This window comes from Adiantum capillus-veneris, chromosome 19 (assembly GCF_014529385.1).
Source record: "Adiantum capillus-veneris isolate H3 chromosome 19, ASM1452938v2, whole genome shotgun sequence".
Lineage (NCBI taxonomy): Eukaryota > Viridiplantae > Streptophyta > Polypodiopsida > Polypodiales > Pteridaceae > Adiantum > Adiantum capillus-veneris.
The window spans coordinates 86,896,160-86,920,607 of NC_140949.1; the positions used below are offsets into that span (position 1 = coordinate 86,896,160).

The window sequence follows — 24,448 nt, forward strand, 5'->3', positions numbered from 1 at the left end:
GATCTCAAACGCCAATCACAAACAAGTTACAATGAGCAATGGTTTTAGACTACTGACTAAATTGACAGACACTAGCTTATCTGTTATGTGCAACGATAGGACTTGTTGGTAGAGAACGTGAAAATACCATAGGTGTACACAAGAACGGTCCGAGGTCATGTACCCTTAAAATGTTTACTTGTACACTGTTTTTGCTAGTATAAATCAGGGAAACGCCAGGTAATTTACCACAGGAAGCTTGCCCCCGGAACCTCTAGAAACCCGACCTTTTAACCTTCAATTGTCCCCAAGTTCAGTACGACAGATGTATGCTTTGCATATGACCCAACCGTAACCATCTCTTAAATATTAAAGAACTAATAACATTAATAACCAAAATATAACTTACAAGCCAAAGCCCCCCTGTGAAAATTTTTAGCATGTTGCCGAGAGTTCAAACTCAAAAAGCTCAGTAAATCCTTTCTATAGAAACCTCCAATCTTCCATAACAATACTGCCTCTATACTTAAGTCCTTTTTTTTTTTGAGAGACATTGCAGCCAGCCAGTTATCACATGAAAAACCGCCTTCGGCTTGTGTCCATATCAGCCTGGAAAAAAATAAGCCACATTACAAACACAAACCTAAACAGTGAAATTGCCTGAACATGCCCATAAAATTTTGAAACTGACAAAATCAGAGTCAAAATTAACGACCAAAAAGGAAGCTTGAAACTCATTCAATAACCCTGTACCTTGTGTACCCACTCATATTCACCGAATTTGGTGTCAAACGTCCCATTCTGTAAGCTCAAAAGCTTCAAAGTGAATCGAGGCCCACACTCCTGAACCATTAAATACCATGTTAAAAGATAAAGTATAGGCATAATCTCTTAAATCTACAATGAAACCTGACAAAGTGAAGAGTGACAGAGTTTGTACCCTCAGCACAAAATTCTCTACTTTTAAGGGACTTGACACTGCTCTTCTCAATACCTCAGAGAGACGAGCGTCCAAGTGTGGTGATTAAATAATTATTTTTCTAAAAGCTGCTGTAGGAAAAAGTTGGGATATCTCATCTTCGGGAAAAATTGTAGCATCCGGACTCCGCGTAGCTCTTTGTAGCCAGCACGCCCACTCATGCTTAATGTACGCTTGAGGCTGTACTTTGGATTGCGGGCATTGCTGCCCTCAGCACATCAGCTTCCAGCATTGCCACTGTTGGTGGTTTTGTTGGCAGGCATTTTGTGCTCTCTGTCACAAAGTGATGATGTGGCGGACAGCAGAAACCCTAAAATTCATGCAAACCCTAATTTCCGGAAATCGCGGAGGCTGAAAAAAAAAATTTGGAAAATGATGAGTGACGCGAATTTTGGACTCTCTAAGAGAGAGAGAGAGAACTGATGCTTTTTATTTTAAAAGCTTTTGGGGCTCTGCTTTTGGGCATCCCTTGTACCTTTAAATTAGTGGTGAGGGCCTCACTTCTCAAGGCATCTGGACGCAGAGTCTAAGAGTGAAACCCTAGCCACTCTCTTGTACTTTGAATTGACTAATATAAAAAGAAATACCGAAAGGGGCGCCAGTCTTTGGGGCCAATATCTCTAGGCACGGAACTCCGCCAGGCCAGTGCAAATCTATTGTGATCTATGAATTGTTTTGAAGTGGTTATTTGGTGCTGTCGCGATTGATTTTTAACTTGGAGTGTCCAAGTCTGTTACAGCGGTATCAGAGCACAGCAGATTTCTCTTCTACGGGAAATCTGATCCCTGAATTTTTTTTTCCGCGACACCTATGGCTTCACGCAATGATCAGTCGACTCCCTCTGCATCTGGAGATGCGGGCAGGGATCACAACGAAGATTCCGGCAGAGAGTATGGCCCGCCTTGGCCTACTTAGGCGGAGCGGCGACAGATGGAGCGTCGCCAGTTGATCGGCGATGCAACAAGGACGATGCTCAATTTTGCCAAGGACCCAAAGATGGCAAAATATATGAACCACACCTCTTTGGAAGAGGTAGAGATGGAGTGGCAGAGAACCACAACACCGCTCCCGAAACCCGCCCTCAAGAAACCTTCTGCCTCCAAGAAAATATATGGAGAAGGAACTGGAGAACATGGTTGATGCACGGATTGCTCAGTTTTTTGACGCGGAAAAGAAAGCCAAAAAGCACCGCAAAAAAAAAGCAGAAGAAAAGCGCCGATTTCTCAGGATATTTGGGTCGTCAATCGACATTTGACAAGGCAAAGAAACAGAAGAAGCCTGTTCGATTAGGAGTACCCAGTTCTTCTTCTTCTTCTTCTTCTGACAGTTCTTCTAGCTCTTCAGATTCGAGCCAAGAAGACAGAAAAGGTAAAAAGCGAAGCAAGAAACAAAGCTTCGGAAAGGGCAAGAAGAAGGCTACATCTCGCCCAGAGACTGACAGTTCTACTGAGGATCTACAGACAGCTCACATTTTGATCATGGAAACTTTTATGCGAACAAGAAGAATCTTTACAAAGCCAACCAATATGACTTTCTCAAAGATGAAAGCAAGAAAGTCCGAGAGTTTAAGGAAGGTGGCCACTCGATCAAGTTTGATACTTTTTCAGGATACTCAGATGCTTCGAAGGCTTTGTCTTTTATACAACAGTTTGACATCGCTTTCACGGGAGGACGCTATTCAGAGCACTCCAAGATTCGGAGAGCTACCTCTTACCTTCAGGGGAATGCTCGTACTTGGTGGTCCACGCTTCTTTTAACAAGAGTGCGCCAGTTAAATGGCTGAAATTTAAGAAGCTTTTTATTTCTTCTTGGTTGACGCAAGAATATGAACGAGATATATGAGCTGCTTGGAACCATCTTTGGATGACCAAGAAAGATACAATCAATGCTTATGTGAAAGATTCTGGAGCTCTTTTCTACCCGCCTCTTCATTCAAGAAGATCTCGTCAGAGAACAGATTGAGCGGTTTACCTTGGGTCTACCTACAGAGATCCGAGATCACTGCTTGGAATAAAAGTCAGCTTCTACTCAGGAGTTGATTAGTCATGCGAAGCGGGGCTTTGCCATTCACTCTGGCAGTCTGACCTACCCCACAGAAAGTAGAAAGAAAAAGAGCAACCCAGAGAAAAATGATGCACGACCCAAGCTTACTCCTGAGAAGAGAGCTCGCTTCATCAAAGAGGGGAAGTGCTTTGGATGCGGGAAACACGGACATATCTCCGCTAGGTGCCCTAATAAGGCACAGAAAGAACAGAATGATTAAGACGACGACAGGTCTGAGAGTTCGAGAGCACCTAAGGAATGTGGCAGAAAAGGCAGATAGAAAAGCAGAACTGGTACCACATGGCGTGGGACCTGCACCGAATCTAATGAATGAAAGTACAAACTTTGCTGCTTTTGGGGCAAAGTGAAGGATCAGGAAGCTCTTTTGAAGGAGCCAAGGCCAACTTCTTTTCACTTGGAATTGGCGGCTCGATTTGGAATTACGCCTGATAGACTGACGCCACACGCAAAGGTAGTTCGATTGGCACCTGGATGGGATGTTGCCATTACACCGAGCATTGGCAAACTTTGTTTGCAATGACAGGGGTGTTCAGGGCACGCGAGTGACGTTCTACTCCGGATCCCTTGGTACCACAAAAACTACGCCATGGTTGACTACCGAGCCGAGAAAGCGACTTTGATAAATGCAAGGCTTAGAGATTGTACTTGATAAACTTCAGTTTCTTACTCATTCTTTTGGGAGAGAACTGAACCCTGGATAAAGGTTGAATATGTTTTGACCTGATCAAAAGAACGCCAAGATTTTTCTCCACACTCATGCCGATTGCTTTTTAGAGGGCCTGAAGATCAAACCATTGATCTGATACTTGGAAGCACGCCACCGAATCGGCCACCTTATCGTGTGAGCCGAGTACAGAATGAAAAGATTATGAACCCAATGAAAGACCTCTTGGAAAAGGGTCTTGTCCAGCCTAGTACTTCACCGTATTGCTCTCAAGTGTTGTTGGTTTTGAAGAAAGACAGATCTTGGAGAATGTCCATCGATTATAGAGCTCTCAACAAATCACCATCAAGAACAGATTTCCGATTCCTAGGATCGATGATATACTCGACAGGTTACAGGGATCCTTGTGCTTTAGCAGGATTGACTTGAAGAGTGGATATCATCAAATCAGGATAGCGCCGAGAGATGTCTACAAGACAGCTTTTCGGACGACTTTTGGATTATTTGAGTTTTTGGTGATGCCTTTTGGCTCAACCAATGCTCCTGCGACATTTAACCGGATGATGGATTGGATTTCTCGAGAGTACAGGCTATTTGTTGGCACTTTCTTTGACGACATCATTGTTTTCTCCAAGAATGAGGCAGAACACAGAGATCATCTGCTTCAAGTCTTTCAGGCATTACGAGATCACACGTTAGTGATTAATGCAAAGAAAAGTGAATTTTTCCTACAAGAGATACACTTTTTTGGGACACATTGTGTCAGCAGCAGGAGTGCAAATGGACCCGGCCAAGATAGAGACTATCCGTGATTGGCCCGATTTGAGGAATGTCCATGAAGTTAGAAGCTTCTTGGGACTGTGTTCGTACTACAGGCGGTTCATACGAAAGTTTGCATAGGTTGCTTCCCTTTTGCATACCTTGACACAGAAAGGAGTACCTTTTTCGTGGGGACCCACAGACGTGACTGCCTTTCAGACATTGAAAGAGAAATTGACTACCGGACCAGATTTGACTTTGCCGGACTTGCAGAAGTCATTTGAAGTATTTTGTGATGCTTGTGGTCGTAGTCTGGGTGCGGTCTTGATGCAAGAAGGCCATGTCATAGCTTACGAGAGCCGTTTGTTCTCTAGGCCGGAGATGACAGCACAGATCTATGAGAAAGAGCTTTTGGCGGTTATCCATGCTCTTACTCGGTGGCGGCATTACCTACTTGGAGCGGATTTTACTGTCTTTAGAGACCATCAGAGTTTGCGCTACTTCTTGTCACTGAAGCAGCTTTCGGAAAAGCAGATGCGGTGGGCGAACATCTTGTCACAGTTCCACTTCCAGATTGTCCATGTGCAGGGACAGAAGAATGTGGTGGCAGATGCTTTGTCTCGGAAACCGTTGGTTCTGGTTGTTTCCGAGATACATCATAGGAGCTTCGAGGATATGGTCGGTCAGTATGCCACAGATACAGATTTTGCAGATATTTTCACACGGATACGGGATGGGGAGACAGTAGCTGGATACTCCCTTCGGGAAGGCTACTTGACTATGTTATGCGTTACAGAGCCATTGAGGGATAGGTTATGATTGAATGCCATTGTCCACCTTTTACGGGTCACCGCGGCATTGCTACCACCATGAAGGGGGTAGAGAGATACTTCTTTGGGCCGAGACTCAAAAAGGATGTGGAAGAGTTTGGGCGCAGTTGCTTGGTATGCCAGAAGGTCAAGTTTGACAGGCATAAAGCACAGGGATTGTTACAACCTTTACCCATACCCATCCGCCCCTGGGAAAGTATAGCGATGGATTTCATTTTTGATATCCAGAGAACGCAGAGTGGTCACCATGGTATCTGGACTGTTATTTGACAGATTTAGCAAACAGGCTCATTTCACTTAGCGAGACTGTTTGTGGTCTAGATTTTCAGATTACATGGCATGCCTGAGACAATTGTCTCCGACAGAGACCCCAGATTTATGAGTTTGTTTTGGAAGGCAATTTGGGAGAACATTGGCACGCAGTTGCAATTCTCGTCATCGTTCCACTTGCAGACTGACGGGCAATTTGAGATTGCCAATTCAGTGATTTTAGATTTATTGAAGTCTTGTATCTCGGATCAGAAGACTCAATGGGAAAAGAACTTACCTTTGGTGGAATTTGCCTACAATAACACGATACACTCTTCGACGGGGAAGACGCCATGTGAGATTGTTGAAAGTGCTGCGAAGGTTCCATCCTTCCTGAGCACGAAAGATTAGATATTTGAAGCGGATGAATATTCACGAGGTTTGGATACGGCTTTTGCCAAGGTTCGCGAGACTTTGCAGGAGTCTCAAGAACGACAGAAAAAGGCAGCGGATCGCCATCGTCGCGACTTGAAATTGAAGGAGGATGATTGGGTGCTCTTACTTTTGAGAAGGCACGCCTACGAAAGAAAAAGGGAAAGGAGAGGCTTTTTCCAAAGCTTAGTATGCGATACTACGGACCTTTCCAAATCACTCACAAGATAAATGATGTCTCCTTCCGATTGAAACTGCCAGATACTTGGAGGATTCATAATGCATTGCATGTGAGTCTCTTGAACCCTGTTAAGGGTGATGTGCCTGATGATGGGGAGCCTGATGAGCAACCCGAAGTGGAAGAAAACGAGGAGATCTTTGTTTCTGAACAAATTTTGGCACATAACGATACAAAGAAAGGTAAAGTCCGAAGGCGGTTCTTGGTTTAGTTCAAGAACCTTCCTGCATTTGATGTGAAGTGGATGGAGGAGGAGGACCTAGCAGATACTCCTCGGATTGTGAAACTTTACCTCGATGTTTTGGTTTAGCATAGTCTACTCCAAACGGAACCCAGAATTCAGCTTGGCCGGAGATCTGGTGCAGTGGGATGCACAAGAGGGGAGTCACTCCGCTCCCTTGTCAACAGATGCCTCGATTTTGATACTAAAGTCACTGATGTCTCTTTGAGCTTCAAGGATACTGAGAGTGTCACAAAACAGGAGCGTACACGAGCACTTAGAAAATCTGAAAATTATAATTCTTTGAAAACATGAGAGAAGGGAGAAGATCGACACAGTATTGGGGACCAGAAGATGGGCTGGTCCCCCCCCCCGTAAAGAGTATTCTTTTATTAAGGGAGAATTCTTATACAAGCACGAGAACCCGAGGAAACCCCTCCGTTCTGTAGTCTTAGACCCGAAGGTCGTGCTTTCCCGTAAAGGGCTTGGACACAAGGCCGTTCCTTCCCGTGAGGGACTTAGGCGCGAAGCCGTACTTTCCCGTAAGGGACTTAGGCGTGAAGCCGTGCTTCCCGTGAAGGGTCTTCCCGTGAGACGGGAGATTCCTGCAAAACAAACCACACAAAGCAGTAATTCTCAATGCGTATCAACACCTTATACCTGTCGCTCCTTGCTCGGAGAATCAACCTTCGTACTCAAACGTCACGCGAGCACTTGCAAATTCCGTCGCCAGTCTCTGCTCCAGAATCCTAGCGCTTGCACTTCCTGTTGCTTCCAGCTTCCCCAAACTGAAACGCTGGCTACCCTTTTATAGGGTCTGACACCCGGCAGGAATAGGGGTCCAAAAGCAGAGCTTGGCGCTCCTAGAGAGAGGAGAGAGAAAATCGAGTTTTCTAGAGAGAGGAGAGAGAGAGAGAGAGATCGCAATTCAGCCCCCCCTGCGTTGGTTTTAGCGCTGGCTTTTATAAGAGCCTTGCCTGCTTTATTTTATTAATAAAGGGACAGGTCACTTAAAAGTGACCGATCACTTTATAAAATAAAGTGTGAACTTGTTCAAACTTAAAAAACTCACTCAGTTAGTGAAAACAATGCTACACGGACACATTCCAGGCGTCCTCGGGTGCAGGACACGACACAGATGCAATGCAGACACAGACTCCTCGCGGGAAAACATCTGTCCTCCCGCGGCAGTTCCTGCTTTTCGTAAAAAGCTTCATTGAACCCATCTTTATTCTTGTGCTTGCGTTCTTACGCATATTTTCTTACTCGGTTCGGATTTCCTCCTTAGCCTACGGGATGCCCCCTTACTGATGCACTCGTCACCCATCATGTGACGCATCAGAGGCACTCGTAACCCGGCCCTTTCCACCGAACTAACCGAAACTCCTTCGCGATGTTTACCGTCACCCATCAAATGACACATCAGAGTTGTCCGTTCCTGATGGCAGTTCCTGTAGCTACAATCTTTTTAACAGTTCTTAGTGCACATAATAAAATATTCTAAAAAAAAGATTTAATCATTAAAAATAAGAAAATAGTCTAATTAGCAACAGAGAGCTGACAGTATTCTACTGGATGACTTTATGAAATGGAATTCCTGATTATGATACTGATTTGTTCTTGACTTCTTGTGAGTGCAGGAACTGATAGACGAAATGACTGCAGCATTTTGGTTTGATTGATCTCGAATAGACATGGTTGCAATAGGGGTTAGTCAATCGGACATCGATGAGGTCCCGATTGGACCAGGATGTGATTGCTAGCTACATTGCCGATAAATCATGGTCTAAGATCCGAATGAATGTTGAATGTCATGTGATGTCCTGTGATGTCGTGTGATGTGACTGTCGATTTTGTACATGTGCTAGATGTGTGTTCCTAGTACATAGGTACTAACAGTCAGTGTCTGCTAAGACGGTTTATGGCTTTTGTCGGTTTTGCAGGCGTAATCGTAGTCGATTACAATGCTTTCAAGAGGGGGGTATGCCACAAAGTCATGACGTGGCGGACAACAGAAACCCTAATTTCTGCCAGAAACCCTAATTTCCGGAAATCGCGGAGGCTGGAAATTTTTTTTTGGAATATGATGAGCGACGCGAATTTTTTATATAAAAAGACTCTCTAAGAGAGAGAGAGTACTGATGCTTTTTATTTTAAAAGCTTTTGGGGCTCTGCTTTTGGGCATCCCTTGTACCTTTAAATTAGTGGTGAGGGCCTCACTTCTCAGGGCATCTGGACGCAGAGTCTGAGAGTGAAACCCTAGCCACTCTCTTGTACTTTGAATTGATTAATATAAAAAGAAATACCGAAAGGGGCGGCAGTCTTTGGGGCCAATATCTCTAGGCACGAAACTCCGCCGGGCCAGTGCAAATCTATTGTGATCTGTGAATTGTTTTGAAGTGGTTATTTGATGCTGTCGCGATTGATTTTTGACTTGGAGTGTCCAAGTCTGTTACACTCTCTATATCTATGGCGCATTACACTTGGAGCCACGTGGACAAGCTACTGCTACAGGTCAGCATCAGTCTTAGTTAGTATAGATTAGGGTCTAGCATGGCACCTTGTGAGCCTCTAGGAGGACGTGCATGATTAGGCAGGTCATAGATGCATACCCTCACTTGCATGGTACAATCGTTAAACAGACACTTACTACTTAGGCCATTTGTTTAATAAGACTTTAACATGACATTTATTAAAAGTAGGTAGGGCAAATGACTAGAAAACCTATGAAAGAGTCACTTGGCCTTCAGTTTTTTTATCATCAGAAGCCAGTACCTGCAGGGGCATCCAGTGCCCACATCACCTCAACACCTAGCGTTTCCATCGACAATACACAGCATCATGAGCGTTTTGCATCTGTTCAGGCTAGCATTTTTGCATCCATTCAGCCCATCGTTTTTGCACCAGATCAGCCCAACATTTTTGCACCAAATCAGCATCATCATTCAATATTCAGCATTTAGCCATTGTATCAGTATTTGTGCAAGTAATCTAAAGCAAATACTTGCTCTAGCAACAGAGCAAGGAGGGCATTGAGGGTGGTTGGGACCCAACATGCGGTGTCGTCTCTCTTGTGTTGCTCTGCCTCTCTCTTTCATTGTGTTCAGTTCAATTTCTCTCTCAAGTGAAGTAAAGTAACGTTGTGTTTGTGCGAAGTACTAGATCTGAGTTAAAATCCTTAAACCCTTCCACTACATATGACAACTAGCAAGGGTCTATGAGAGTGTGTTAGTTCCCCGCCAGATCCATCCTCCACACTTGGCATGACACAAGCCAGACTCATGCATAAAGAGTGTATAGAGTGGACATCAAGCTCATCTCCCAACCATAGAGCCATTACGGGCTCACCCGCGAGCCTGGGAGTCTACAACCATCACGCTAGCCTCTACCAGAAGGATTGGGTGTCCCATCCTATCAAGCCCACACCAAACGTGTGTGTGGTTAGAGCTGCCAAGGGCCTAGAGGCCAAGTGTGGTGATCACACAAATGTCTAACAAATGAGACCTTTGCCAGATTTATAGGACTCACCTAAGAGGTGGCCATATTCACACTTGGACAGACATAGCTTAGGCACCCATCCTATTGTCTACACTTTCCCCCTTTTTTTATTATGTCCTCAGCAATATCCTTGAGGTTATGAAATCAAGGAAACGATTCTTTAGTGATCTAGTTCCAAAGTAGCAGTCGACTCAAGTCTATGCTTCCACTTGATCAAATACTCGGGGTAAGAAACCTTTCGAGACCGCTTGACCTTTGATCAAGAAGCCATTCAGGTTGAAGGGGTATGTTATGTGTAGTATCCTCCCAACTCCCAATTTCCTCTAGAAGAATGACTTGTTCATCCTATCCCAACCGCTCCTTCAAGCGGCTAACCTGGAAACGGAATGGACAATAATGTTCAAACTTCGAAGATGAATCTAGTTTGTAGGAGACACCGCTAATCTTCTTGATAATTTGGAGCGATCCACAATATCGTGAAGATAATTTCAAGCATTGACCGGTACGGATTGTTTCAGAATCCTTCGGTACACCCACATCCCCTTGTCACAAGTTAGTGCCATGGCACAGTTTCTGGGGGTTGGGTATTGAAAACCCTAACCCTGGACAACTTTGGAGTTTAGGCCCGAGGGAAACCCTTCGTTAAGAGAGAGAGAGAGAGAGAGAGAGAGAGAGAGAGAGAGAGAGAGAGAGAGAGAGAGAGAGAGATGCGTGAGTGCTGACGTGTCACGTGCACATCTAACCCTATGTGTACATGGACAAGCTACTTCATGACATGGATTCAGTTCAGTTAGCTTAGGAAGTGTTCTAGCACTTTTGTGCGTCTGTTCGCAGACCGTGCATGTGCAGACACTTAGATTAGATTCATATCCTTTGGTTGCACGTAGCATGACCATCATATTACAGTCAGACCCCATCAAGAGCATTTTTACAGTGCATAGACCTATTTTCCATATTTTAGCCATTTTTCACTTATTATTTTTAAGTGACTTTTGTTGGGAAATTGGGTAGGGCAATTTTGATAAGCAAGTACATAAGAAACCTAGCGCTAGCATTTTTTAACAAAAGAGGCAGCAGGGACCTGTGTCCAACAGTCCACCTTCTTAGTGTAACTAAGTCAGACTTTGTAAATAATTAATTTATTTACGAGAACAACATCATCTAATTAGTTGTGTGTACACCAGAATAGACCTAGTGTTAGGAAATAAGACGTAGCTAAATAGATAATTGAGTAGATTACTTAATGGAGAGAGACAGATTTATATACACGAGATTATAGAGTAGAGAGAGAGAGTACACACGATATACGGCTCCATACTTAACAATCTCCCACTTGGAAACTAATCTCCAAACCAAACCTGTGACTGCTTTCCATTTTGGCTTCTTATCCTTGAATGCTGATTGAAGATGAGCAAAAGCTCAACTTCTCCTTGTTGACCACCTCTGTAAACATGTCTGTAGGATTTTCACTTGTATGTACCTTTCCTAGCTTTAGCTGTCCCTCTTCCAAAAGAGTGCGTATGAAGTGATATCTCACCTCAATGTGCTCTGTCCTTGAATGAAAGGCTGAGTTCTTCGCAAGATGGATAGCGCTTTGGCTATCACTGTACAAGACACAATTGTCTTGTTTGAATCCAAGCTCTTCTAAGAATCTGTGGAGCCACAGAATTTCTTTGCTTGCCTCCGTCATTGCTACATACTCTGCTTCCGTGGTAGAAAGTGAAACCACTTTCTGCAGCTTTGAAGCTCAGCTTACTGCTGTGCCTCCAACCGTGAACACATAGCCAATAGTGCTCCTTCGAGTATCTTTGTCACCTGCCATATCTGCATCAGCATACCGTTCTAGAAAAATATCAGTTCCTCCAAAATACAAAGCATTTGTTGTTGTCCCTTTTAGATACCTAAGTATCCACTTCACAGCTTGCCAATGCTCTTTACCTGGGTTGTCCATGAACCTACTCACAACTCCCACTGCATGTGCAATGTCTGGCCTTGTCCAGACCATAGCATACATTAGAGAACCTACCGCTGCAACATATGGAACTTTAGACATATAGGCTATCTCCTCTTGTGTCTTTGGACACATATCCTTCGTTAGTTTAAAATGACCAGCCAAAGGTGTAGAAACTGGTTTTGCATTTTGCATTGCAAACCTTTCTAGTACCTTCTTGATGTAATCTTCTTGAGATAGCTTTATTGTCTTCTTCGTCCTGTCCCTTGATATTTTCATACCAAGTATCCTCTTTGCAGCACCTAAATCTTTCATTGAAAAAGATTTGGACAGCTCCTCTTTTAGGTCTTTGATGTCCTGCATGTTAGCACTTGCAATCAACATGTCATCAACATACAACATTAGGATGATGAATTTCCCATCTCCCAAATTCTCCGTGTAGACGCAGTGATCCGAGTTGCATCTTGTGAATCCATGATCCAACATCCACCGATCAAACTTCAAGTGCCATTGTCTTGATGCTTGCTTTAAACCATACAAGCTCTTCTTTAATCTGCAAACCATTTTCTCCTTACCTTTTACTTCATACCCCTTTGGTTGAAGAATGTAGATTTCCTTCTCTAAGTCACCGTGAAGGAATGCCGTATTTACATCCATTTGCTCGAGATTTAGATCATGAGCAGCCACAAGGCTTAAGACAAGCCTAATTGAGTTCATTTTTACAACAGGAGAAAATATTTCATTGAAGTCAATACCTTTCTTTTGAGAAAAACCTTTTACCACAAGTCTAGACTTGTACCTTTTCTTCCTACCTTCTTCTTCCTTTAGCTTGTACACCCATTTGTTTTGAAGTGCCCGCTTACCTTTAGGCAACTCAACCAACTCCCATGTTTGGTTGCGATGTAGTGAGTCCATCTCCACTTGCATGCTCTTCGTCCATTCTTCTTTGGATTTATGTTGCATAGCTTCTTCGTATGATTCCGGCTCTCCAGAATCTGAGATCAAGAGATGGTTGAAGGAAGGAACAAACCTTTCTGGAGGTCTACTTGCTCTTGTAGATCTTCGGGGAATAGATTGAGGCTCCTCATTTGGTTGACATTGTTGCACATTGTCACCGTTTGCAGTCCTTGAGTCTTCACCGTCCTCAAGCTCCATGTACTCATCACCTGTTTCTTTTGTTTGTTTTCTTTCCAAGTAATATTTGTACACATTTTGTTCGTTAAAAATTACATCCCTACTCTTTAAGATTTTACCATCTTCAGGATTCCATAGGTGATACCCAAAGTCTCCTTCTCCATAGCCAATGAAGAAACACTTTTTGGACTTTGCATCTAACTTTGATCTTAGGCTTCTATCTATGTGCATGAAAGCCTCACACCCAAACACTTTGAGAAATGCATAATTCACCGGTTTACCTGTCCATGCCTCTTCTGGAACTCCTCCATCCAAAGCCGTTGAGGGTGACCGATTGATTGAAAGCGATAGGCCAGCATGTAGCCGCATGCTTCGTGCTCGTTCCATGATTGTCCTGTTCATCCTTTCCGAAATCCCATTTTGTTGAGGTGTCCTTGAGGTTGTCCTTTGCCTTCGAATGCCATTGCTAGCACAAAAGCTTTCAAAAGCTTGGCTGGATATTCGCCTCCATTGTCGGATCTGAGGAATTTAACCTTGGTACCTGTTTCATTCTCCGCAAAGGCTTTCCACCTTTGAAATATGGAAAATACATCGGATTTATTCTTCATGACATAAACCCATGTTTTTCTATTCGCATCGTCTATGAATGTTACATAGTATAATGAGCCACCAAGTGATGAGATGGGCCAACTTTCTTTCAATGTTTCATTTTCAGATTTTATACACTTCTGGAACAAAGAATGCAGTTGCAGATGCTCTCTCCAGGAGTCCAAAGATCAATGCACTAACAACAATTTATCATGAGGAACTAGAATCTCTCAGCGAGATGTATCCTCAAGATCCAGACTTCGCCACAATTTGGGCAGATCTTCAAGCTGGTCACTCAAAGCCACCTTATTCTATCAGGGATAATACACTCTATCGTCAACAAGCAATATACATAGCGCAGCCCTTACGACAAAAGGTGATGGATGAAGCACATAATTCTCCTTATGCCGGGCATTGGGGAATTGCTTCCACCACTAGTGCCCTCGAAAGGTATTTCTTTTGGCCAACACTCCGTGCGGACATTGAAAAATATGTACGTGAGTGTTTAGTCTGCCAAAAGGTAAAATATGACAGACATAAAGTTTATGGCAAGCTTCAGCCGCTCCTTGAAGGTAAAATATGACAAACATAAAGTTTATGGCAAGCTTCAGCTGCTCCTTGTACCTAACACGCCATGGGAAAGTATTGCCATGGATTTTATTACGGATCTTCCTCGATCCAAGAATGGAAATGATGCAATCTGGACTATAGTAGACAGATTCAGTAAGCAAGCCCATTTTCTTCCAGTAAAGAAGACGATCAAAGCTGATCACATGGCTAGAATATTTCTAGCTCAGATTTTTAAACACCATGGATTGCCAAAGACTATTGTGAGTGATAGAGATCCCCGCATGACTAGTCTATTTTGGCAGGCATTGTTCGAAAACTTGGGAACTAAGCTTGATTTTTCATCAGCTTATCATCCTCAAACAGATGGTCAAAGCGAAATCGCTAATGCCACTGTTTTAGATCTCCTCAAGTGCTATGTTTCGGAACGACAATCCGAATGGGAACAGTACTTACCAATAGTTGAGTTTGCGTATAATAATACCATACATTCCTCAACTGGTAAAGCCCCTTTCGAAATTATTTATGGGAAGCCACTCTTACTTCCTATTATGGTGACCAAAGAAAACATCTTCGCCGCAGATGAATTTGTGCGCAATATTGATATTGCCCATCAACAAGTAAAGCAAGCGATTCTTCGTACTCGAGAGCAACAGAAGAGAACAGCAGACAAGCACAGAAGGAATCTCAATCTTGAAAAAGGACAATATGTCCTGCTTCGGTTTGAGAAAGCTAGATTGAAAAAGCGGGTCCGCAAAGGGAAAGTTGTCAAACTTTCCAATAGATTTTACGGCCCTTTCAAAATTACAGATAAAGTCAATGATGTGACTTTCAGATTGGATTTGCCTTCTAATTGGCGCATCCACAATGCTTTTCATGTCAGTCTCCTCCGACCATATATTGAACCTCCTCCAGTGGCGCCCGTACAAGAAGATCCTCCAGAAGTCGAAGAGACTGAGGAAATCCTTCAACCTGAACAGATAATACACCACTCGGAGAGACAACTCAAGTCGGGGAGTCTACATCGAAAGTATTTAGTCAAGTTCAAGAATTACACTCCTTTAGATGCAAAGTGGATGACTGAGTCCGATCTTCAGGACTACCCTCACATCTTGCACAGTTATGTTGACGCTCTACAGTTGAGGTCAACTGTTTAGAACCAAGAGAGATGTAACTAAGTCAGACTTTGTAAATAATTAATTTATTTACGAGAACAAAATCATCTAATTAGTTGTGTGTACACCAGAATAGACCAAGCAGTTCTAAGGCCTCAGGTGAGCCTAAATGCGGGCCACAACACCTCAGAGGGACCTAAGCAGAAATTGCCCTGAAGCCCTAGTGATTGGGAAATCGGGTCTTCAGAAAGGGGTAAGCACTAGCCTCAGATTTTAGGCTCAGGAAAAATACGCACGTCAGTACAAGCACATGAATGAGATGGGGTCCTTAGAACAGTGACCCTAAGGCTAATAAAGCTAATAAAGCCTTAGGGTAAGTTTCGTTAAATTAAATTTAACGGTCCGTGCCTAGGCAGGCGGCCGGACAAGTGTGAACAGGTAAAGGCGGTGCAGTGCCAGTGCGGCATTGCGCCGGCAGACCTTTGATGTTCTCATAAAAGAATCATTGGTAGCATTTGTTAGTTAGTTGCACATTTTTAATTAATGAGCTAGAAGTTTTTAAAGTCAAAAGTTGAATGGTTTTTAAGTTTTTAAAGTAAGTGTGCCAAGTGGCACACTTACCAATGCAAACTAACTCTCTTTCACTCTCACTCTCACCCTCTCTCTCTTCCTAGCGCCCCCTCTCCCTGATGGCTATTTAGGAGTCCCCTTTCCCCATTTTCAGGGCTGGCAGTGCACCTACCCCCCCTAATGTGAGCGTGCTCTACGCGGTGGAGCCCTCCATTGAAGCTTGAGAGCAGCCCCTTGCGACATATGTGGTAGCCTTGTGCTCCCATTGTCAAGAACAAGGGATCTCACAGTCATAGACACCTTCTGGTGAAGTTTCATCGCGAGAAGCTGCCGTAGACGCTCTCTTAGCAGAGTGCGGCTGTTGTAATTCTCTGTTTTTAGCCCCTAATCACCTCGATTAGGGCTGTTTTCAGCAGATCAGCCATAGAAATTCTCTTCTCTCTCCTTATCCCAAGTCTACATCAAGTTTGGCGCGATTCCATCGCGAAGAAGACCTCTGTTTCGGCGTAGGGGTGTGCTCAGGTAAGAATTTCAGGTTATGTGCAGAAAATTACAGCAAGCATGTGCGTGTGCATTTTGCTTGTTTCTCTTTTGTGTTCGATGCATGAATGAATGATCATGAAGGCAACACATAAGGGAAGATGGACTCTCCTCTGTGAGAGCTTCCGATGAGCTGTTTTGGAAGATAGACTCTCTTTTCGAGAGCTTCCAACCAGTCTCGCAGAAGAGGGGAAATCCCCTAAGCAGAAAGAAAGTGGAAACACTTTCTCAGTCAGTAGTCAGAACAGAACAGAAGAAAGAATAGAGGACGGGCATATGCCCCGTTCCTGTGCTTGTAAAGATTCTCCCTTAGTAATAAAGATATTCTCTTTATGGGGGGGGGGGACCAGCCCATCTTCTGGTCCCCAATGGAGTGTCAAGTTTTCTCTCTCCCTCTAATTCTCTTCAGTATTTGAAGTGCAATTAAACGTCTGTTTACGCTTCCGTATTTTTGTGACAGTGGTATCAGAGCAAGGTCCTCTCTCTCTTCCTGAAGGGATTGACGACTCTTGGCAAACTGCAGAAATGGGAGGACGCGAGATAGAGTTCTCTCCTTCAACAGCAGGTGGAAGAGTTGCAGAAAGCTCTCTCCCATCCAGAAGTCCAAAAGATTCTCAATACTCTTGAAAAAGGGAAGGAGAAAATGCCGATGGGGTCGGGAGAAATCCCGCAGAACCCAAAGGCGCCACAACCAAGGAAAGATCCTTTGATTGGAACCTCCCACATGCACGAGAGGCAGAAGAAACCTCCAGAACGTCATGTGCGGTTTAATCCAAAAGTTCAAGAGCAAGATCCCCCTGATTCCCCTCAGTTCTCTTTCATGAAGGATCTGGATGACATAGTTGCTCCGGAACACATGTTTCTCGACGATCCGTCGCAGCAAGAAGTGCATTCAAGGGAAAGGACTCCTGTCCACAAGGAGTCTAAGCATAGAAAGAAGGAGCACCATAAGAAGAAACACCATAGGCAGAAAACATTCAAGTCGGGAGATAAAGATGTGAAATTCGACACCTACAATGGATGGCGTGATAATGACAAAGCTTTGGCTTTCATCTGCCAATTTGAAGTTGCATTTGCAGAAGGGAATTTCAAGGAAAGATCCAAGCTTCGCCATGTCAGTTTGTACCTAAAAGGCACCGCCAGCAATTGGTGGTTAACCCTTATCCTGGAAGATCGCAAACCCCAAGATTGGACTGCCTTCAAGAAGGAGTTCTACGCACAGTTCCTTCCTCCAGACTATGAGGAAGAGGTAAAGAAAGAATGGGATCGACTTTCACAGTCAGAGAACGAAACTGTTCCACGCTATGTGGATAGGTTTTGGGACGTTCTCTTGAAAGTCACTCCCTTCAAGAAGATTGACGATTCGGAGAAGATGCGCAAGTTTGAAGCAGGTTTGCATGAAGCCTTGCAAAAGGCTATGAAGCTTTACCCTCGAGGTAACTTGCAGATACTTATGGAATCAGCCCGCATAGCTGATGGAATACATGACAAGGGTACTCCCAAGAAGATGGAGCAAAGCGCTTACCATGCCAAGCAGAAGGCTCTCCATGAGCAGCCTACCTCTTCTACTTCTTCTCAAAAGAAGAAAATAACCGCCTCCGAAGCAGAAGCAAAGCCAAATCAGCCCAAGAAAGGGAGATATCTCTCTCCTACTGAGTTGCGAACCTACATTAGTGAAGGAAGATGCTTCAAGTGCGGACAAGTTGGTCATATGAAGGGTGACTGTCCAACCAAACCTCCACAACCACCCTCTTCCAATGCAATCCCAGATGTACAAGGAAATACAACCAAGGATGGAAAAGAAAGAGCTCTTCTCAAAGCATGGGGTAGTATCAACAACCAGCGGGCTCTTATTTTGTTTGACCTTGGTAGTACAGACAACTTCATCTCTACCAAGCTAGCTGACGACCTGAACTTGCAGCCCAATCGTTTTGGAGTCTCTATTCAAGCGCAATCTGCTTTCAAAGGGCAGAACTCAAACTCTACTCCAATCATAGGGAAGTTGAATCTAAAGGTCGACGACTACATTGATCAAGAGTCTTTCTTACTAGCTTCACTTGAAGGATGCGATGTTATCTTGGGAATGCCTTGGCACTACAAGATGCATCCCATTCCTGACTATGTTCAGAAAACCTTATCTTTTGCTCATAAAGGAAAGGAGTATCTTGTACTTGCAGATGCAGGTGATTGGCGTATTCCTATCGCCAATCACATTGCCATCAAGAAAGAAATGAAAAAGTGTGTTTCAACGTACTTGATTTTTGCAAGAGAGAGAGATGTGTCTGTTTCACAACTTTCTTCCTCTTTAGAGCAAAAAAGACTTAAGTTAATAGAAAGATATAAAGATTGTTTTGCAGATGAACTTCCAAATGAACTCCCACCTTCGCGACCTGAGGATCATACAATTGATTTGATCCCAAGAAGTTCTCCTCCAAATCAGCCCCCTTATCGAGTTAGTCTAATGCAGCAAGAGGAAATTCTCAAGCAGGTTAACGAACTTTTGGAGAAGGGCTTAATAAGGCCTAGTACTTCTCCATATTGTTCACCTGTCTTGCTGGTACAGAAAACGGATGGCACATTCCGCATGTGCATAGACTATAGATCTCTAAACAAGATCACAATCAAGAATCGATTTCCAATCCCTCGGATTGACGACATTCTTGATAAGTTACAAGGAGCCAATGTCTTTAGTCGTATAGACTTGAAGAGCGGTTATCATCAAATCCGCATAGCTCCTCAGGATGTGCATAAGACTTCATTTAGAACAACCTTCGGGTTGTATGAATTTCTAGTGATGCCTTTTGGGCTCACTAATGCACCAGCTACATTCAACAGAATGATGGATAGAATCTTCCACTCGTACAGAAGCTTTACAGGCGTTTTCTTTGATGACGTCTTAATCTTCTCAGAGACGGAAGACGAACACTATAAGCATCTCGCCTTAGTGTTTGAAGAATTACACAAACACAAATTATTTGTGAATGCTAAGAAGAGTGAGTTCTTTCTAAAAGAAATCCACTATTTGGGCCATATAGTATCTCACAACCAGGTGAGAATGGACCCTGATAAGATTCAAGCAGTTGTAGAATGCCCTACGCCAACTACAGTACATGATGTACGAAGTTTCCTTGGCCTCTGTTCTTATTATCGGCGTTTCATTCGAGCTTTTGCCGCGATAGCAGGTCCCCTCCATGACCTGACAAAGAAGCGGATTCCATTCCATTGGGGGTCTGGACAAAAACAAGCTTTCGAAAAGCTTAAGTATCTACCCAGTCACGGACCTGTTCTCACCGTCCCTGATCTTCGCAAACCTTTCGAGGTATACTGCGATGCATCTGGAGATTGTGTAGGAGCAGGTTTGAACCAAGCAGGTCACGCGATAGCCTATGAAAGTCGGCGCCTTAGAGATGCAGAGTTGCATGCCTCCATATACGAAAAAGAGCTAATGGCAGTAATTCATGCTCTTTCCATTTGGAAACACTATCTATTAGGAGCTGATTTTATTATCAAGACAGATCATCAAAGTCTTCCCTACTTTCTCACACAGAGAAAGTTATCAGAAAAGCAGATGAGATGGGCCAACTTTCTTTCAATGTTTCATTTTCAGATTTTACACACTTCTGGAACATAGAATGCAGTTGCAGATGCTCTCTCCAGGCGTCCAAAGATCAATGCACTAACAACAATTTATCATGAGGAACTAGAATCTCTCAACGAGATGTATCCTCAAGATCGAGACTTCGCCACAATTTGGGCAGATCTTCAAGCTGGTCACTCAAAGCCACCTTATTCTATCAGGGATAATACACTCTATCGTCAACAAGCAATATACATAGCTCAGCCCTTACGACAAAAGGTGATGGATGAAGCACATAATTCTCCTTATGCCGGGCATCGGGGAATTGCTTCCACCACTAGTGCCCTCGAAAGGTATTTCTTTTGGCCAACACTCCGTGCGGACATTGAAAAATATGTACGTGAGTGTTTAGTCTGCCAAAAGGTAAAATATGACAGACATAAAGTTTATGGCAAGCTTCAGCCGCTCCTTGAAGGTAAAATATGACAAACATAAAGTTTATGGCAAGCTTCAGCTGCTCCTTGTACCTAACACGCCATGGGAAAGTATTGCCATGGATTTTATTACGGATCTTCCTCGATCCAAGAATGGAAATGATGCAATCTGGACTATAGTAGACAGATTCAGTAAGCAAGCCCATTTTCGTCCAGTAAAGAAGACGATCAAAGCTGATCACATGGCTAGAATATTTCTAGCTCAGATTTTAAACACCATGGATTGCCAAAGACTATTGTGAGCGACAGAGATCCCCGCATGACTAGTCTATTTTGGCAAGCATTGTTCGAAAACTTGGGAACTAAGCTTGATTTTTCATCAGCTTATCATCCTCAAACAGATGGTCAAGGCGAAATCGCTAATGCCACTGTTTTAGATCTCCTCAAGTGCTATGTTTCGGAACGACAATCCGAATGGGAACAATACTTACCAATAGTTGAGTTTGCGTATAATAATACCATACATTCCTCAACTCGTAAAGCCCCTTTCGAAATTATTTATGGGAAGCCACTCTTACTTCCTATTATGGTAGCCAAAGAAAACATCTTCACCGCAGATGAATTTGTGCGCAATATTGATATTGCCAATCAACAAGTAAAGCAAGCGATTCTTCGTACTCGAGAGCAACAGAAGAGAACAGCAGACAAGCACAGAAGGAATCTCAATCTTGAAAAAGGACAATATGTTCTGCTTCAGTTTGAGAAAGCTAGATTGAAAAAGCGGGTCCGCAAAGGGAAAGTTGTCAAACTTTCCCATAGATTTTACGGCCCTTTCAAAATTACAGATAAAGTCAATGATGTGACTTTCAGATTGGATTTGCCTTCTAATTGGCACATCCACAATGCTTTTCATGTCAATCTCCTCCGACCATATGTTGGACCTCCTCCAGTGGCGCCCGTACAAGAAGATCCTCCAGAAGTCGAAGAGACTGAGGAAATCCTTCAACCTGAACAGATAATACACCACTCGGAGAGACAACTCAAGTCGGGGAGTCTACATCGAAAGTATTTAGTCAAGTTCAAGAATTACACTCCTTTAGATGCAAAGTGGATGACTGAGTCCGATCTTAAGGACTACCCTCACATCTTGTACAGTTATGTTGACGCTCTACAGTTGAGGTCAACTGTTTAGAACCAAGAGAGATGTAACTAAGTCAGACTTTGTAAATAATTAATTTATTTACGAGAACAAAATCATCTAATTAGTTGTGTGTACACCAGAATAGACCAAGCAGTTCTAAGGCCTCAGGTGAGCCTAAATGCGGGCCACAACACCTCAAGAGGGACCTTAGCAGAAATTGCCCTGAAGCCCTAGTGATTGGGAAATCGGGTCTTCAGAAAGGGGTAAGCACTAGCCTCAGATTTTAGGCTCAGGAAAAATATGCACGTCAGTACAAGCACATGAATGAGATGGGGTCCTTAAAACAGTGACCCTAAGGCTAATAAAGCTAATAAAGCCTTAGGGTAAGTTTCGTTAAATTAAATTTAACGGTCCGTGCCTAGGCAGGCGGCCGGACAAGTGTGAACAGGTAAAGGCGGTGCAGTGCCAGTGCGGCATTGCGCCGGCAGACCTTTGGTGTTCTCATAAAAGAATAGTTAGTTGCACATTTTTAATTAATGAGCTAGAAGTTTTTAAAGTCAAAAGTTGAATGGTTTTTAAGTTTTTAAAGTAAGTGTGCCAAGTGGCACACTTACCAATGCAAACTAACTCTCTTTCACTCTCTCTCACCCTCTCTCTCTTCCTAGCGCCCCCTCTCCCTAATGGCTATTTAGGAGCCCCCTTTCCCCATTTTCAGGGCTGGCAGTGCATCTACCCCCCCTAATGTGAGCGTGCTCTACGCGGTGGAGCCCTCCATTGAAGCTTGAGAGCAACCCCTTGCGACATATGTGGTAGCCTTGTGCTCCCATTGTCAAGAACAAGGGATCTCATAGTCATAGACACCTTCTGGTGAAGTTTCATCGCGAGAAGCTGCCGTAGACGCTCTCTTAGCAGAGTGCGGCTGTTGTAATTCTCTGTTTTCAGCCCCTAATCACCTCGATTAGGGCTGTTTTCAGCAGATCAGCCATAGAAATTCTCTTCTCTCTCCTTATCCCAAGTCTACATCAAGTTTGGCGCGATTCCATCGCGAAGAAGACCTCTGTTTCGGCGTAGGGGTGTGCTCAGGTAAGAATTTCAGGTTATGTGCAGAAAATTACAGCAAGCATGTGCGAGTGCATTTTGCTTGTTTCTCTTTTGTGTTCGATGCATGAATGAATGAGCATGAAGGCAACACATAAGGGAAGATGGACTCTCCTCTGTGAGAGCTTCCGATGAGCTGTTTTGGAAGATAGACTCTCTTTTCGAGAGCTTCCAACCAGTCTCGTAGAAGAGGTGAAATCCCCTAAGCAGAAAGAAAGTGGAAACACTTTCTCAGTCAGTAGTCAGAACAGAACAGAAGAAAGAATAGAGGACGGGCGTATGCCCCGTTCCTGTGCTTGTAAAGATTCTCCCTTAGTAATAAAGATATTCTCTTTATGGGGGGGGGGGACCAGCCCATCTTCTGGTCCCGAATGGAGTGTCAAGTTTTCTCTCTCCCTCTAATTCTCTTCAGTATTTGAAGTGCAATTAAACGTCAGTTTACGCTTCCGTATGTTTGTGACACTTAGCAAGACCCTCCCCCCGACAAGAGACATAGCGTTTTCAGCCACAAGAACAGCCAGCGTTTTCTTCGAGTACAAATTCAGCCCAACGTTTAGTAGTTGTAGCAGCTTGGCGACAGTAGAACACATCAGATCCACTAGCGTTTTTCTAGCAATTCACAGATCAGCCCTAGCGTTTTTGCATAAGGCAGTCAACCTCGCGTTCTGCAAACTCTCCGCGACGGAACCAACAGTTAGACCAGCGTTTTCAGTTTTCAGCATCAAGACACTGCAGTAGGAGCCCTAAACCTCGTAGATCTCACCTTCCCGCAGCAGATCCTCGCCGCACGGTCAAATCCACCGAAGTTTGCAGATTCAGCCCGGAAAACGCAGATTTCAGCATCTGTGTTTTCAGCGCGGCGTTGTTGCATCGTCGTCATCGCCATCGTCATCGACAAAGAGTCAGAATTCAGCGGATCAGCCTGTCTCGTCGTCGACCTCATGTCGTCGACATCGTCGGCAAGTCCATAGCATTGTAGAGATTTGTGCAATCAATAGTAGACCGCTCTCGCCATAGAGAGTGGGGCCTTCGGAGGAGAATTTGACAACATTCTGGTGTCATATTCTTCTCTCTCTATCTCTCAGTCTCAGCACCTTCATTCACAATGTTTACCACTTTGTTTGTGATCATTTACTCTCTCACTAAAGGAACGGAAGGCTCTCCCTTGCGTAAAGTAAAAGGAACCCTTGAGCACAATTCGGAGCACTCATCTTGAGCAAAGTTCAACATTCACTTCCGCTGCACCTTACATGACGTGGGACAGCCATACAAATCGGCGCAAAACGCGGGCTGACATGGCACCTGTACGAAATTTCCACGATTTGAGGAATAACCCAGAGGGCGCTAGCTTTTCACTCAAGAGCTTTTGCACACAAATTTTTCATGTTGTAAGCTTTTAGGCCAAGGACCTTTAAATACGGCCTTGGGGGCTCGGTGTAGCATTCTAGTACGTGGAAGCACAGGTCGAGTCCCCCGGCTATTGTACCTTTGTCAAGCAATAAAACAAGTAATAAAATCACAAGGCCTACCCTTGAGAAGCACACTGGAAGGTTAATATCACCATTGCAATCTTAGATATAGATTTTTTAAATGCTAATGGTTGAACACCAAGATATGTCAAGGTCACTTGCATGTTAGTAAATATAAATATGGGGACTAAGTCCATGGTTGGTTAATTAATGTGCAGTAGAATTAATACATTAAATACATTTATGTATCATGTTATTTGCAAAGTCAAGTTAAAGTACAAATGGAGATCACAAACAAGATATCTCACAATCCTCCACAAGAAAGGATCTGAAAAGCTTTTCATGCACACCT

The 24,448-nt window shown here is 43.7% G+C and overlaps 1 protein-coding gene across 1 annotated transcript in view; it reads right to left on the reverse strand.

Annotated features, from left to right (window-relative positions):
- Positions 1-320: 320 nt before the first annotated feature.
- MEE49 (Ribosomal RNA processing Brix domain protein) overlaps positions 321-24,448 on the reverse strand; it is a 96,651-nt gene continuing 72,523 nt past the window's right edge. Inside the window, exons 10-11 of the mRNA XM_086490883.1 lie at positions 733-822; positions 321-588 (exon numbers count right to left, since the gene is read on the reverse strand). Of these exons, the coding sequence (XP_086347009.1) occupies positions 550-588; positions 733-822 (129 nt within the window). The 3' untranslated portion in view covers positions 321-549. The remainder of the gene's footprint in view (positions 589-732; positions 823-24,448) is intronic.